At 40.4% G+C, this 16,552-nt stretch overlaps 1 protein-coding gene across 11 annotated transcripts in view; it reads left to right on the top strand.

The window, feature by feature from the left end:
• The window catches only part of DST (dystonin), a 391,150-nt gene that overhangs the window by 372,624 nt on the left and 1,974 nt on the right, over positions 1-16,552 (top strand). For 6 of the 11 annotated variants that reach the window (XM_063125032.1, XM_063125036.1, XM_063125033.1 and 3 more), the window contains 9 exons: positions 986-1,148; positions 1,671-1,825; positions 1,988-2,062; positions 2,897-2,914; positions 7,327-7,444; positions 11,516-11,584; positions 12,332-12,531; positions 12,981-13,091; positions 16,192-16,315. In XM_063125032.1, the coding sequence (XP_062981102.1) occupies positions 986-1,148; positions 1,671-1,825; positions 1,988-2,062; positions 2,897-2,914; positions 7,327-7,444; positions 11,516-11,584; positions 12,332-12,531; positions 12,981-13,091; positions 16,192-16,315 (1,033 nt within the window). The remainder of the gene's footprint in view (positions 1-985; positions 1,149-1,670; positions 1,826-1,987; positions 2,063-2,896; positions 2,915-7,326; positions 7,445-11,515; positions 11,585-12,331; positions 12,532-12,980; positions 13,092-16,191; positions 16,316-16,552) is intronic. The other 5 variants (XM_063125037.1, XM_063125038.1, XM_063125040.1 and 2 more) reach the window with 2 other exon arrangements.

Below are 16,552 nucleotides of genomic sequence, written 5' to 3' on the forward strand. Positions count from 1 at the left end.
ATCGCTGTCATCAGTAACAAATACACTGGGAAAATGTGATTGAGACCAATCTTGCATGTGTAGTAATAAGCATTATGCAAGTAAGATGAAACATTGTGATTTATCCATGAATATTCTGTCTGCTGGCATTCCTGTTTTAATACTGGATAGTTTATATACATTTCATGGATTCAAATATCAGCACATACTTCAATTATAGAACACTCTAAAGGCTGCTTCATCTATTCAGCCACCAACATGCTGGGATAGCTCATGTCTTTATTTAATAAGTGATTTCATGTGAGCAGCTCCTTACGTGGTTCATGCAACACAACCCTACACTGGGGCACTGCAGCTGAGTAGCTGAAATCCACCCATGTTGCATGGGACCTACTCTTACAAATGGCTTACTCAAGCTATTCTGTCACCCTGGTTATATTGCTAGTACTGACTCCAAAAATGAAACAGGCCTAAGTAGAGAATAGGAACTAAAAGATACATAATGCCATAGGTCTTGTGTAGGCATGGGTTTGCAAATTAGGAGCCAAATCCTGGAGTATGTTCTCTTTCCCCCTCTCTTGTACTGTCCTCAGAGCACATCCTGCCCTGTCAGCATTGACATGGTTTAGAGTTACTTGTACACTGGCAGTAATCGTGATTAAGGTCAACCAGTTTCTCGTTTAATAAGGGTTTGCAAACCCACTTCAAACCCTGGTTATCAATCCTGGTTAAGATGGCAGTCATAGTTAATGTAATCACGGCTAGATTCTGTGCAGATGTAATGGAAAATATGGATAAGGCTGATATGAGAAGGAAGGGGGAACATTGTCCTGTGGAGGGAGTGGGAGGTCTATGCTTTACTGAGGCGGGTTCCTAATTGGCATACCACAGTGTGCAGGGAACCAGCATTAACATCTGCCTTGAGCCTTAGCATCATGGTTATGCTGGATCATGAGCCAATTGAGCCCTTAAACCATTTTTTTCTTTATGTCATTTCTTTTTCAAGCTGAGGGAATTTGCCAACTTTGATTTTGATATTTGGCGGAAAACGTATATGCGCTTGATGAACCATAAGAAATCTCGAGTAATGGACTTCTTTAGGAGGATAGATAAAGATCAGGACGGAAAGATCACAAGGCAGGAATTCATTGATGGGATTCTTTCTTCAAGTAAGTTTTAAAGCAAAGTTAATTCTCTCTACATAACAGTGTTTTAATTCTGTGCAACATTTGTGTCCTTTAATTGCCCTCAGAGTTTCAGTTTCCCTGTAAAGAAGAGAAGACTGTGGTGGGTGATAGTACTCTTCAGATATCTGAAGAATTGTCACACATATGAGAAGGCAAAGACTTGTTTTCCTCTGCCCCAGAAGGCAGGGTTAGATGTAATGGGCTTAAATTATAGGAGGGTAGATTTTAGGTGACAGGAGGAGAAACATCTTGATGGTAAGGGCAGTTCAACAATGGAACCAATAATCTAGAAGGATGGTGGTCTCTCTCTCTCTCAGTAGAGGTGTTTGAACAGCCATCTGTTCTGGATGTCCTCACTCTGGGTTTCCTGCATCAAGCAGGGGATTGGACCAGATGGCCTACAGGAGTCCCTCCAACTCGTACAAAGCTAAAAGTCATCTGTTTCCAGCAGGGTCCTAGTTGGAAAGCAGTACTTCTAATGCGAATGGTTCTTTTTGTCTACAGAATTTCCTACTAGTCGATTGGAAATGAGCGCAGTAGCAGATATCTTTGACAGAGATGGTGATGGATATATTGACTATTATGAATTTGTAGCAGCGCTTCATCCAAACAAGGACGCATACAAGCCTGAGACAGATGCAGACAAAATTGAAGATGAGGTATTCTCCCTCCCCGCCCATCCCACTCACTACAAGTATCTTCCACTGAAAATGCATTATGAATTTACAGTCTCATTAGTTCTGTTGTTCGATTCCATAATTTGCCAATTATACAAAATGGTGAGAAATATCATGTGATGGTTTTAATTGTTATTTTGACAGGTGACGAGGCAGGTAGCAAAATGTAAATGTGCAAAGCGATTCCAAGTGGAGCAGATTGGTGACAACAAATACAGAGTAAGTCTAGAAAACACAGTAATGTTGTCTATTGGTTGAAACTCGTGTATTCTGAAAAGAATAGGAATATCTGTGCATTTGAGCTAAATTAATTTATGTAGTATGAATTTGATGTAGTTTCTTCATCTAAAAACAGTATGATTTTGGACACGATTACATTTTTAATTAACATTGTGTGAACATTAGGGTGTGATACTAAAAAAAATGCTACCATTACAGCATTGAAGCCACAAGAAATTTTTCCTCTATGGGGGAAATAACCTTGCTTTGGTTGGAACGTCTAAGAAATTGGTGATGCAGTTTAATTAATGTGTGCAGTGGGATTTACCAATACCTTTCAGGGTCTTGTATTGGGACATTCATTAACATCTACATTTAACCCCCCCCCCCCAAAGAGAGCTAACAGTTGGGAGTGCATTAGGCTTCCAAACTATGTTAATAAAATACATTATGTCATTATCATCATGTCTTTATTTTCATTAGAAGCATACTTTCCCTTTTTCTAGATAGCAAAAATGCCAGGTATCAAGGAGACATCTGCCAAGTTGCAGAAGAAATCATTTGTTTCCTTTTGGTTCAGTAATGCCATTTTCCGATGAGAATTTGGGTGAAGGAGATGATGTAGCAAAGCAATAGGTAGATACATAACACCGGATTCAGGTGTATTTCAGCATTCACAGCCCAGATATCTAACATTAGCTGCACATCTCTAAGCTACATACTCTACTTAGAAATTTGGGATGTGTGTGTGCTATTAGAGTGTTCTAGAGAGTCATGTGGAGGATTTCCGTTTACACTAATTATGTCTTTTTCCCATTTTCCATCTCTTGTCAGTTCTTCCTGGGAAATCAGGTATAAAGAGTGGAATGTGTTATGGAGCTCCTAATATTCTTTTAATACATCATCATTTCAGCTTGCAGTGGTTTGTCCTTCCCCATCCTTTCACCCTGAGCTAATTCATGGTTGATCAGCTATGGTGCCTCTCTGGAAATGCTTAACAGGTTTCCTTGGTTTGGAACTGCCTTTTTTTTGCCTGTTGCTTAAAAGATTACTTTTAAGGGAACCAGATAATGGTTTGCAAGAATTGGTAGTGCAAATGCCTTTAGTTTACACCTGTAAGATTTTGCTGTTCTCGGTATGCAATGTATCCTTTAGGTTTTCATGCTGCATCCCACTATCAGATGTCTCATCATCTCTCTTGGAAGAGGGACAGGACCTTCAGTTAGAAACTGAATAAACAATTGCATTTCCATAAAATTGAACTAATTTCTCACCTGTTCCTAGAAGAGACATGACTTACCCCTGACTCACCTAAGGGGGCATGGGCCCCAAATACTGTGATAATGAAGTATAAGTTGAATTGAACTTTATAGTTGCGGACTAGTATTTAAATAAAGGATACATGTCACATGTCTTCACTCAAAGTTCCTTAGCTGATTCTTCCCAGAGCTGTTCAGGAACAGCCATATCAAAACAAAGAACATTCTCCAAATGACATCATCTGAAAAACAATTGCTGCAGCATAGAACCTTACAAGTGAAAAATAAAGTTCTCCATTATAAAGCCATGCTATGCTTATTTACATGATTTCCAATGATGCACATTTCAAACTTGCATTTCTGCTTCTAACATTTTTTCTGAATTAATTAACTTTATGTGCTTTCCTGTTATTTGGTTCCCAAAAGTAATATGCCTTCCCCCCCACCCTTTGCTTAAGCAGTATTTCAGTAAGATATATTAAAAATTAAGCTCAATTATATGATTTGGCTGTAAAACATTTACTGGGCAAATAGTGTTTTACCATCACTTCTTTCAAAGGATAAAATTCTGCATTTTGTTCCAGCTTGACCTTTGGAGAGAGCTTCCCTTATGTACCTGTGTGGAGGTCTTAAATATCAAAGTAGACTGGGCTAGGAGGTTCTGAATCTGTTTGACTAACCTTTTGCAGAAATTGTGTGATCATAACTGAGAATTAAGTGAATTTGGGCAAGAAACATGGATGGGGTTGATGGATTACATGGGAAAGAGTGGTCGCCTGCATTGCTTGGAGTTGAAAGGTTGCAATCTTCACTACTTTTAAATTCCACAATGCAGTAAGAGGTGAGGCAGATATGGCTTCTTCCACCCTTTCTCTCCTAATCTAGTTGTCTATCCCCTCCCTCACTTACTATAATCGTCCAGGCTGCAGATTGCTGCACAGCAGGTTGGAGGTGAGGGATGGGGGCAGCAACAACAGGAAAAGGGAGGGGCAGACGAAGTTCCTACTACACGGGGAAATTCAAAGGTAGAGTGAGAATCTCCAGACTGCAGTCCAGCAACCTTAGCTTTGATTCATAGAACTTGGCAATGCTAGTGTAAGTGCTCCACTAATAAAGTAGTCGGGAATCATTGGAGCCACTTCATATATTTTTGGCACAGAGACTCATGCCTCATGTCAGGAAAAGTAGATTTGAAGTGTGCATATAGACGGGCAAGGAAGAAACGTGTGTGGCTATCATAACGTTTACATTTTACCATTCTTTCCCCACTGACCCAGTTAGGACAAAAAAAATCTCAGCTTAATAAACCAAGATATGCACAAACCTTTTCCCTTTGCATTTTGTCCTCTGCCTCCTCTTCCCTTCTTAGTGTGTTGCAATAAGTCTAAAATTAACCATAATTTCCCATTATGTCTGAACTGGGAAACTCGAATTACAAAGTTCAGAATATGCTTTGATGTTAATCCATGGTTTGAAGTTAGTTTAAGATTCAAGCTTATTCCAAATCTAGTTACCATAGTTTCCCAGTTCAGACATAAGTGGAAAGTATGGTTAATCAAAGACTTGCAGGATTCATTGTAGCCCGCCAAGAAGGGAGGAGTGAATGGGCACAAGGTAAACTTAAGCCAAGATATGATTATCCAAATGTACCATTGTGGGTACTAATGTATTGGTTGAGAAAACAGCCTTTACACCTCTTGAATCAGCTTGTAAATTAAACTTCAATGGTACAGATATTCTTGGCCTATGTGCCAGTATACAAGGCAGCTGGTTAAATGAATGCTCAGGTAACTAGCAAGTTCTGCAAAGGCCACAGGGTATAAGTGGTTTGTTTTTATTTTTTTCATATTTGAATAATCACATATCTGCATGTGCATATTAAAGGGCCATCAAATTTGTGTGCACGAGCATGCACATGTGTGCTATCATACTTAAGGCCTGAACAGATATGACACCATTGTTAGGCCACTAACCCTTTTGCAGCAAATGGTTAGTGAGCGTGTTTAAACCATGTTTATGTAGCCACCATGGTTAGGAATGGCTCACATGACAAACTAAGCATAATGTTTAGCTCAAAATGCTTAACCCCTGTGGCTTAGCATGTCGTCTGAACAGGGTCAATGAATGTTATTTAGAGCTACTTGATAATCATGTTAAGATTGTGGCTGGAGACTCCATTTTTTGCCCTTTGGGTGCTTTGTGCACAATGGACACATTTAACACTTTCAAACTAAAACCAACCATCAAAGCAATATGGAGATTTGACATACTTGTTGCCTGCCCTGAGAGTGATAATGCTCTGGCATGTCACATTTAGAGCCAACATTAGTTAGTAAATATGTCTTCTTGACAAGGTATAGCAAAGGAGCCATTTTGCATCCTTGTTCTCCTTAGAGCAGAGGTGGGCAACTTGTGATGCTTCAGATATTTTGGCCTGCAACTCTCATGATCCCTCACCATTAGCTATGCCAGTGAGGGCTTATGGGAGTTGTAGGCCAAAACATCTGGACGGCCACATGTTGCCACCCCTGCCTATGGGCCTTCGCTGATCACACCTTCCCTCACCACACACATTTTTGTGGTTGCCAGCTCTAAACTCCTCCTAGCAGGTATGTAGTACCAGTAGCACAATGGATAGTCCCCATATCACTGAAGTTGGAGGAGATGGCCCTCAGAGAAGTGTAAGCTCTAGAATTGGGGAGAAGGAATCAACAGGCTTTGAAAAAACTTTTCTTTTTTTCACAAGAAAAGATTCACAAAATTGCATCATCATCATCATCATCATCATCATCATCATAATATATTTATTACCGCCACTCCCTCTGGATCGAGGCGGGGAACAACACTGAATAAAATATAATACATATAATTAGTTAAAAGAGCATATAAAACCAATACAATATTAAAATAACAATCACAACATCTTAAAATACTTAGATTTGAATTCTTAAATTCTTCTTCGTAGTCATCTGTGCATTCACACAAGTATGGGCTCTGCGCCCATACTTGTGTGAATGCACATATGACCACTCGAAGAACTACGGTTACAGGTAAGCAACCTGCATTTCTTTAGGTTTCTTTGCATTTAGGGAATGGCCTTGGTGATACTTTTTTTTTTAAGATTGATATGAGTGCTTGTATGCTATGGCAGTATACTGGGGTTCACTCAGCCTCTAATGAAGATTAAAAGATAAAGTAGACATTAAAACCAATTACTTAAAATAGGATGGGTGTGGGGCAGCCTGTAACTCTATTCAGCAGATATCTGTCACACTGGCTAAAGCATTGCAGAGAGCAGCTGGGAAAGAGGATCACAAAATATTGCAGTTTTCATCCTGAGAATGGAAATAATCTATAACAGAAGAAAAGTTGACTGAATCCTACAATTGTATATTTATTGCATGAAATAACATTTGCTTGGAAGCCTTGTCTGGGAACCAGTGGGCAGCTTTCTGGAAGGCAGGAGGGCGAAAAGAGCGTCTGAAGTCACTCAGCAGCTGAGGAAGCTGTTTTTCTGACTTGTTCTATAGAGTTGTAACAGATCTGTTTTCCTCATCTTAAGATGAGTTCTAATCCACATATCAGTGGAAAACTTCTTGTTGCCATTTCTACAAGGGGAGGTCAGTGAAAGTTTGAATGCTGAAAGAACAAGCCATCAGATACAATAACGCCATGTATTACATTCCTAGTTTTTCTCCTTTGAAACAATCTCAAAAACAATCGTATGACTCACAAGAATTTGGCACAAAATTAAACGTCGCTGCAAACCATGCGCTGTCTCCCCCACCCCACCCGCAATCTCATTGCTACCTTTTGGGTTAACGCAATTGCAATCAACTTGAAAGCAGCCTTGACCTTGAATAAAAACATCTTTGGTGATTTTTCTACTAATGATTTAGAAGCATATTGTATGTGGCTAATCTTAACCCACTTGGCTTGGGGTGCAATATTGCCATTTAGAACTTAAAGGTGGCCTTTAGCATATTTTCCTATCTTCCTGCACAGTTTGGTGATTCCCAGCAACTCCGTCTTGTCCGTATTCTGCGGAGCACTGTTATGGTTCGAGTCGGAGGTGGATGGATGGCGCTAGATGAGTTCTTAGTGAAAAATGATCCCTGCAGAGGTATGTAGGAAAATGACTTTGGATATGAACATCAAGCTCATTAATAGTGTATAGCAACTGCTGTCATAGATTAATTGGGGGCAGAGGTTGGAATGATGCAATGTAAATTGTATAAATCCCTAGTTCACTTATACTGTTCTGTTTATATACTCTTTAGTATTTTTAAGGACTCCGTGCTGAAGGAACTGTCAACCCTGGTGGTGCTTTATACCAGCATTCCCCAACCTGGTCGCCTCCAGTTGTGTTGGACCAGAGGTCCTAGTATTCTGCCATCCATCTGGAGCCCACCAGATAGGGCAAGGATGCTTTACACTCACTACCTGGGAGCCTGACCTGATCAAAATTCATTTGACTCCCTCACCCAAAGGCTGAGAAAGCTGGAGGAGGCAGCAAGGCAGTGTACATAATCCTCCTGCTCCTCTCCTTTTTATCCTCACAACAACAACCCTGTGAGGTGGGTTGGGCTGAGAGTGTGTGACTGGCCCAAAGTCACCCAGTGGGTTTCCATGGCCGAGTGGAGACTAAAACCCAGATCTCCTGATTCTCAGTCCAACACTTTAGCCACTACACCACACTGGCTCTCTTAGGAGTTGGGAAGGGAAGGAGCAGGGAATGTGGTAGAGCCAGTGTCCTGTTGTTTGCAATGTGTAGCCAGGCTCATAGTGGAAAGATAAAGGCAGGAAAAATGGGCCTGGATCTGCCAATGATTCTGATCTAACAAGCTCAGTTTTGGTAGCCGATTACTCAGCCAGCAAGAACTGTGGTCATCTTAACTGCAAGAAAAGGCCTTATAGGCTGTTATCAGACCTCCTCTTCATCAGCGAAACAAATTAGCAGGGGAGGAGTGTCATACTGATTTTTCACATCAGGTGCAAGAAACGTTTAAACCAGGGATTGCAGAGATCCTCATTTTAAGGCTCCAGTTTCAAGAATTGTGGTGCCTGGGTGGGCACAGGGTGGCAGATCCAGGAGCTGAAGCCAATCGTAAAAACTTCCGGTTTGCTCCTCTGGCGGGCTGCATCTACTCACTTTGCCCTGGCATGAGATAAAAAAGCCACTCAGGGATGTGCCCGCAGCTGCCACTGCTGCCCCCCCCCTTTTTTGTGTTCCAGCCTTTGGCTACCCTACCTTTCCGTTGGCTCAACAGGTTGAATAATGGGAAATACTTGCATGCAGCAGTCAATGATATGTTATGCTGGGCTGAAACCAACAGTCGGGCACCTTCATGGGCTACACAGTTCAGGCATGAAGACTCAAGGAAAACACTGCTGCTGACTTTAAAAATACTCAAAACACTCTGGCAACTGCTTCAAAGGGGGAGGGGGAATTGTACATTCTGCCAGTATATTTGTTTGTTTTCCTGGTTGCTGACAACCCTACCTTATCTAAACTTACGATGTCACAATGTAGATTAGGCAGTAGTAAGCAGGCCTAGAAAAAAAAAATCTTCCTTGAAACTACATGTGGGGATTTCTCCAGATTAAGTTTCTGGATTCTGCTCACCTGTAGATCATGAGCAGTGTGATGTGTGTCTCAACATCGGGGCGGGGTGGGGGGGTGGGGAATCCTACTGGGATTCCAATCCAGCCCTCTGGGTTTTACCTCATTTCCCCCTACCACCAGTTATTTATGGTGGTTTTCTGCCTTTTCTGCACTTTTCGTCCCATTTTGAAATGCTTCCCCTCAAGCTTAGTTACCTGGCAGTAAGAGCTTTAACCTACAATGTGCTGGTATTTCTAATATTTTGGCCCCACCCCCTTTTGCCTTTTTGTCCCATTCCCCCAGTCAGAGGAATGCTCCCCCCCCCCAGAGCTTCTCTGAAATTGAATTCAACCCCTCAGACTGAAAGGGTTCCCCTCCCCTGCAGCAGAGTGGTGAGGGGGGGGGAGTAAGAGGCGGGGGAATCGGGGAAAGTCTCAAGTAATTTTAGGATGACAGTATTTTCAAGTCCTTATTTTGCATCCTGGTGTCTATTGTAATGACCCCAGGGAGAGAGGCTTTCCAGATACATTTCCTTCTCCTTTGTGGAAGGTTTAAAAAACCCCAAACATAAGCCAATTGCTTAGCTCAGCAAAAAGTAAGAAAGTTCAAGGGGAATGATAAGTAAAATAGTGGCTTTTTACTGATCCCCGAGTAAATAAAAAAGGGATTCGCCCCTTTTATGTTGGGATTTCAGCTCAGAAATGTTAAGGAATGTTAGAAGAGTGGGTGGGGAAAGTAGCGTTCACTTCTAGAGAACAAAAAGCAGCCACAGAGAACATTACTAACATTATCAGTTTTTTGTTCTTCTCTGTCATTCAAAAGTACTCCGCTTTCTAAATAGGATGTTGCAAGTTCAGACACAAAGATAAATATTGTGGCGGTAGAAACGTTTCTTAGAACGATGTGTATTTCTTTTTCTTTGAACAGGGCAGGCTTAATTCTGTGTTATCCAACCACCATTTTATCAGCTACAATTCAAAATACACTGCAAGTTAAGATTCCAGCTACATTTTGGCCTGGTTTGGAGAACATGCTAAACCATGCTGCTTAATCACAAAATGGTTAACAGAATGCATGCATTCCATTAACCATTTTGTGTTTAAGCAGCATGGTTTAGCATATTGTCTGAACCAGGCCACTAAAGGGTCATTTGAGTGGTAATTAACCATGGGTGCTAAAAAGCAGAATGAACTGTACCTCTCATGGAAAATCTGCTTCAATTCTGGTTTATTTTCATTACGTTCGACTCACAGTTTACATTCCTGTTGTACAGGAATAAATGAAGGCACAATAAACAGAAACAGCTACACAATCTGTGTGTTTCATCACCACATCTTGTATTCTACTCTTAAGAATCTAACAGGACATAAATGGCATTAAGAGATCTGACTGGTTATAATTGACTTTTACAGTAATATAACAAATCAGATGGAATGGAGTTCCTTCTCTGACTTGATAAAAAGCCAATTAATGAGCCTTTCTTCTTCTAGCCTCTGATTAAAGCCTATGTTTAAATGTAATCATCTAGACAGTGGTTAGACACAAATGTGCTTTAAAAAGAAGAGATTGTGCTCAAATGTCATACATGTTTTCAGTACATTGGTGTACAGAAAGTTTATATATAGATGGTTATATAAGTAGCTGCTTCTTATTCATACATTGTAACATATCTTAATTCTACCATTTTCTACACTCCAGGAGAATACTTGCCACATTTATTGTTGCAGTGGCTTAAAAAAAATATTCCTAGCCAATAGTCAAGCTTCATATTACAGGAATGGGCATCTTAAATACCAGTGTGTACAGATATGGAGGTTTTTGCATTTCCCAAAAATATTGGGGCATTTACATATATGCATACAGAGAAAAAGAGAGAGAGAGAGAGAGAGAGAGAGAGAGAGAGAGAGAGAGAGAGAGAGAGAGAGAGAGAATTATTTTTTGGTTGTTGATTTTTAAAAAATGCTTTCACCCAAAAGTGCATACAATGTTTTCAGTGCCACTGCATATGAGTCTGAAAGGGTTTTTTGTTTTTTGCTTTTCCGAAAAATTGGGGCACTTCATCCACATCCTTCTAAAGGGCAACAGAATTTTTAAGATAAACCTCTCTCTAAAGGAGATGAAGCAAGATTGCATTCTTCAGCAAGTCTGCAATGGAAACATTTAGGCTTATGTGGGTCAACTGAGGTAAAGTGTGAATTACACACAGAAATTGTTGGGAGTCTTAATGGTGACTAGTTTCCATTCTTTTCAAACACTATGGTTTATCCTGAGCTCATTTCATGCAACAAAAATCTCAGAATGGCATTATTTTGTTCCACTCACGTCTCTATTATTTTGGCAGAGAAGCCATATTTTTACATGGAAGACATTGGGACTGTCTGTAACTGAGTTTATTCAGGAGTGTTTTCTTTTGCTTAAGAGAACATGACCTAGCTAAGGGACAGTTAGCAAGAACCTTTTACCACCTAAGATCTGTCTCTCGGCCTGCAGCTTTGAATCTCTTGCATATGCGACTGCTGTAATTGATTTTTCTTCTCCTGCTAACAATTTTCTTTTAATATGACCCATATCCTGTGTCATTTTTTCTAGTTCATCATCATGGGAGTAAAATGTTACGTTCGGAATCAAACTCTTCAATTACCACTCAGCCTACTATAGGTTGGCAAACCCCTCTCTTTGTCTCTCCTGTTCTTATTTCCTTTTCCATTTCCTTCCCACTCTGCTTTAATATATATATATATAAGTATATATTTAACAAAATGCTTCACGTATCACATGTTTTAGCTTAACACTTGCTGCACTGGCTGGTGCTTGAGAGCTTATTTCTAAATTTCCTTTGACACACTTGAAGAGAGTGTTTCAAAAGCAATTGCCCATTAATACAGAGAGAACCAAACGCTAACAAGTTTACGCATCTGGTCCTTGCGGGCATTTCTCACGTTTGCCTTTATACCTGCGTGTGTCTGTGCCTAACATCAATTCTTTACAGTTTGGGAGTTTCTGTTTGTCATTGCATGTTGCCAAACGCCATGACTTTATAGTTTAGAATTAATATGGTTTATGCTTTCCTCTTAGCGTTTACTCATCTTAGCCAGCATATATTTCTGAATCATCCAAGCAGTGGTAGCATTAGTCAAACGGGTCTCCAGGTTGTGTCTGTGCATTGGTAACCAAGTAGCATGTTGAGCCATTCCATTTTCATGCTGATTTCTGTTGAGAGCGGTTCATCTTTGCTGGCATAAAATGTTAGATCTGCATATTCTGCAAATGAAGTCTTTTGTCTCAAACAAATGCATTACTCATTAATGTGTTTGGTTTGTTTGTGTGAGGCTTGGCGAGGCCAATTGCAGAAAAGGCGAGACTGGGAAATAAGACTTCTCAACCTGTCTCTTTCACTTGCTGCAGCAAAAGGGAGGACAAACATGGAGCTTCGTGAGAAGTTCATTCTGGCAGATGGAGCCAGCCAAAGCATGGCTGCCTTCCGACCAAGAGGGCACAGATCACGACCTTCATCAAGGGGTGCTTCACCCAACAGATCCACGTCTGTGTCCAATCCACCGGCCCAAGGAGCTCCAATACCAGCCATTGCTGCCAGCACACCCAAGGTATTACTTCAATGGTGCAACTCTTTTTTAATCTCAGTCTATAAAACCCGGCCACACTTGCTACGAGTTGGAATAATGCTACCCTCCATTCAGTAGGGGAAATTTTAATTCTGCTGTTTTTCAAAGAAAGCTAACAAAGTTTTTTATTGTTCCCCCCCCCCCTTACAATTGCAGCGCTCATGCAAGATGGGAAAAAAACATGTAAGCTAATTAGAAAATGGACCCAACTTTTTAAAAGAGAAAAACATTAACCCCACCATTGCATTACAAAAAGCACACATACATCCACTTTTGTATAAAATGCTTGTGGTCAGCTGTTCCTGCCTTGTTTTGGTGTCTTTTGATTTTGCTTTTACTGTGAGATGCAGTCTCCATAATCTATTCCTCTCCATGACATTGTTTTCCATCAACTGTTCTTCACACTTGTGATTTGCCATTGTTTCATGCAGACACCCCATCATTTAACACGCAACTATGGTAAACCATGGTTGATAAACAGCAAAACGTCATCTCCTTGTAAACCACCAGAGTGCTCTGAATATCAAGTGTCATCCACAGAGGTACAGTAATGGATGGATATTCTAGTCTAACAACACTTCCTTCACTAAAACTATTCTATTAGCTAACAGTGACTACATCCCTTGTCCAGCTGTGCTGTACCTACTATATTAATGCACTCTATTTGTTTTCAGACTTCTATACACCAATGTTATTTTCTCTCTTTTTAAGCCTGTAAATTGATAAATTGTTTGACGTTTGTTTTACTCCTATTTGGGCCTTGTTGAGCATGCTTTTAAGCTATAAATAACTACAGTGAAAGTAGTAACCAGCTCTGTACATGTTGAATATTCCAAATTATATAGCTTTCTCTTGATCAGGGTCGGGGAACTTGTGGTTCCACCATCAGCCCTAGACAACGAAGCCAAATGATGATTGGTAGAGTTGTAGGCCAAAAGATCTGGAGGGCCACAAGTTGCCTACCCTTGCTCTGGAACGGTAGTTATGTATATGAGATGCTACCTTCCTATTCTGCCTGATGGAGAGTTCTCTTAAATACTTTTCAAATTCCTTCGCAAATTAGTCCATTATCATTTTACCTGCTTCTTAGTTTAATTGCCTTGTCCCATCCCCAAGCAAGCCAAACTAAAAATATCCTAGAACCCATCACCTGGCCTATAATAGGCTATAAATTGTACAAGTGCCAGCTATCAACAATGAAGGTCTTGACTGGTAGATTGACACATGAGCCCCCAGGATTCCTTAGTACACCAGCAGAAAGATCTGCTGGCATAGATATACTGCCAGCAGTGTTCTGTCAGTGGTAGAAGAGGGAAAGGAACATTCAGGGGGATTCTCAAAGGCAGATTGGAGGAGGCCTTAGATACATAGGATGCAAAGTGCGCTTGCTCTTTCCAACAAGCACAAACAAACAAACAGCCACCTATGCCAGCCCTGAAGCTGGCATAGTGATTTCATTTACCATTAGTGTTAATGGGAGAGAGAATAGATGCATCTGTGAGATTTTGACAGGTCTCCAGGGAAATTAAGTCTTGTGGGTTTAGGGAAACCTCCGGAAATGGTTCTGATCATGCCCTAATGGTACAATTATTATGCATGGACTGTATAAGGCAATACCGTAGTCAGGATCAGTTCTCTGCTGATCATTAGAGCTGCAATGGAACCTTATAATGGAACCTTGGATAGATGGGAGCCACCAAGATATTAAAGATCTGGAGAGTGTAAGTTCCAAGCCTTGGAAAACAGTCCAAGACATAGTCTCTCCATTCATACACGGAAAGAGAGTTGTTAATCCTGTTGTTATACCAAAAGGAAATACTGAGAACCTAAAAACATTAAAGAACAAAGGAGTCTCCATAGATTTACTGATACGAGCTATAACAGATAACATGAACGTAAAGCAATAGAATTTCCACTGGACATTACCTTCTCATAAAATGTTAAACTATATTAGAGCACTAAGCACTTAAATGGTTAGTGCGGAGAATAATATGCCATTGCTACTCTTACACATTATCCAAGTAAATGGAAGATTTCCAGTTATAATGCTTTCCTTCTGGCTCTTTATAGCACTAACTTCACAGATTTTTGTATGGCTTTGCTTACCGAGGGAAAAACACACAGCTGTCCTATTAACTAGTCCTTTCTGTGAAATATGCTTATTATTTTATGTAGACAATTGATTTCATGGCCAGAGGATGTAAAATATAATAAAGAATATGAATTACTCAGTTTTTAATATTATGCTTTCTTTTACTCAGTTTCTTCAGCTGATAACTAAAAGTTAACCAAACAGCTTACTTGATCAAACTGTGGCTATCTGGAAGAATCTTAAAATATTACTGGCAAACCAATCAAGCATCATAGTCAGGGTATGAGAGGGACTTTGCTAAAACTGGAAAAGCTTGGCATTTATTGCCAAAATTGGGCATTAGTTTAATTCCGCTGCCTGCCTCCCAGTCCGAAATTTATTCTGTACTGCCTTGATGATTAAATATTGATCCTTTAAAGTAGTTACTTTAATTCTGCAGTTGAAGGATCACGTTGCCTTTTGATATTAAACATCTGCAGTGACGAAAGAGTCATGTCAATGTGCCATCCCTCCGCAGTACTCATTGGGCCTAAGATGTATGTTGTATCAACTCAGCATTTTACCCAGTAAAAATGCACGGTTTTCAAAACATTGTAATAATTAGTTTTAATGGGTTGAATCCAGACTTAGTCATATGTCAAGAACGCCCATGGAAATCAATCAGAAGTTAGTCATGAATCACTTAAGTCCCATTAATTTCAGTGGGTCTGCTCTAAGAATGATTAAGTCTGGATCCAATCCATTATGTGTGAGTTTGCGAAACATTGGTGACATGCCAGATGGAATTACCTGGATAGCACAGTGCTCTTACCCAAACTTATAAACTGACCCAGTTAATGAATTAAAGTGGAAGCCATAATCCATTTTTGCATAACTCTGGTACATCTTCCACTGAGTAGCCATATTAGTCTGTTGCGGGGAGTGGGGAGAGTCTTGTGACACCTTAGAGCAGGGGTAGGTAACCTGGTGCTCTCCTGATATTTTGGACTACAGTTCCCATCATCCTTGACCATTGGCTATGCTGGCTGAGTCTGACAGGTGTTGTAGGCCAAAACATCTGGCACCAGGTTGCCTATCCCTGACTTAGAGACAAACACATTTATTATGGCATAAGCTTTCAAGGGCTGGAGTCTACTTAATCAGATGCATGAAATGTGGTCCTAGGTTGGCAGGTATATACAACTTGACATGTAAGGATATGTTTGTTTCTACAAAGCCATTAGTATAGGTGACACCTTACTGAGTTTCACAGTCAAAAATAAATCCCTGCTCTCAAGGAGCTTATATTCTAAAATAGACAACTGGAAAATAATAGGAAGGGAAGAGACAGATATAGTTACAGATATAGCGCTTAAGATATTATATATTATTACTGTTTGGTTCCCTTTCCAACTCATTTCTAAATATTCCTATGTGATCACTTTTGGGCATTGCTTTTTCTTTGCCATGCATGTTCCAAAGGAGGTGATGAGGATGGAGTCCTGAATTCAGCTCAGTTCATTATAGATATTCATGCACTTGTTTTATTCATTTATCCTTATGTTCTACAGGGGACTCCAATACAAGGGAGTAAACTTAGGTTGCCAGGATATCTGTCAGGGAAGGGTTTCCACTCTGGAGACGACAGTGGCCTAATTTCAACAGCAGCAACAAGAGTCAGGGCACATTTTGCAGGTGAGTGCTTAAAGCTTGGGAAGGAAGAGTCCCTGGGATGCAGCTACCTGGTACAAATACAATTAAAAAAAGACTGGGTGGTGCCAGGATATACCATCTGTGAGCATGGTTGCACCAGATCAAACATTACTTCCCCAATGTGGCTGCATGTCTAGAGACACTCCACCTGGACAATTACAGAGCATCCAAATTAGCCCTTAGTTGTCAATACCCCAATATTTTTTTGTTTCTCTTGCT

Source organism: Elgaria multicarinata, chromosome 4, assembly GCF_023053635.1.
Source record: "Elgaria multicarinata webbii isolate HBS135686 ecotype San Diego chromosome 4, rElgMul1.1.pri, whole genome shotgun sequence".
Lineage (NCBI taxonomy): Eukaryota > Metazoa > Chordata > Lepidosauria > Squamata > Anguidae > Elgaria > Elgaria multicarinata.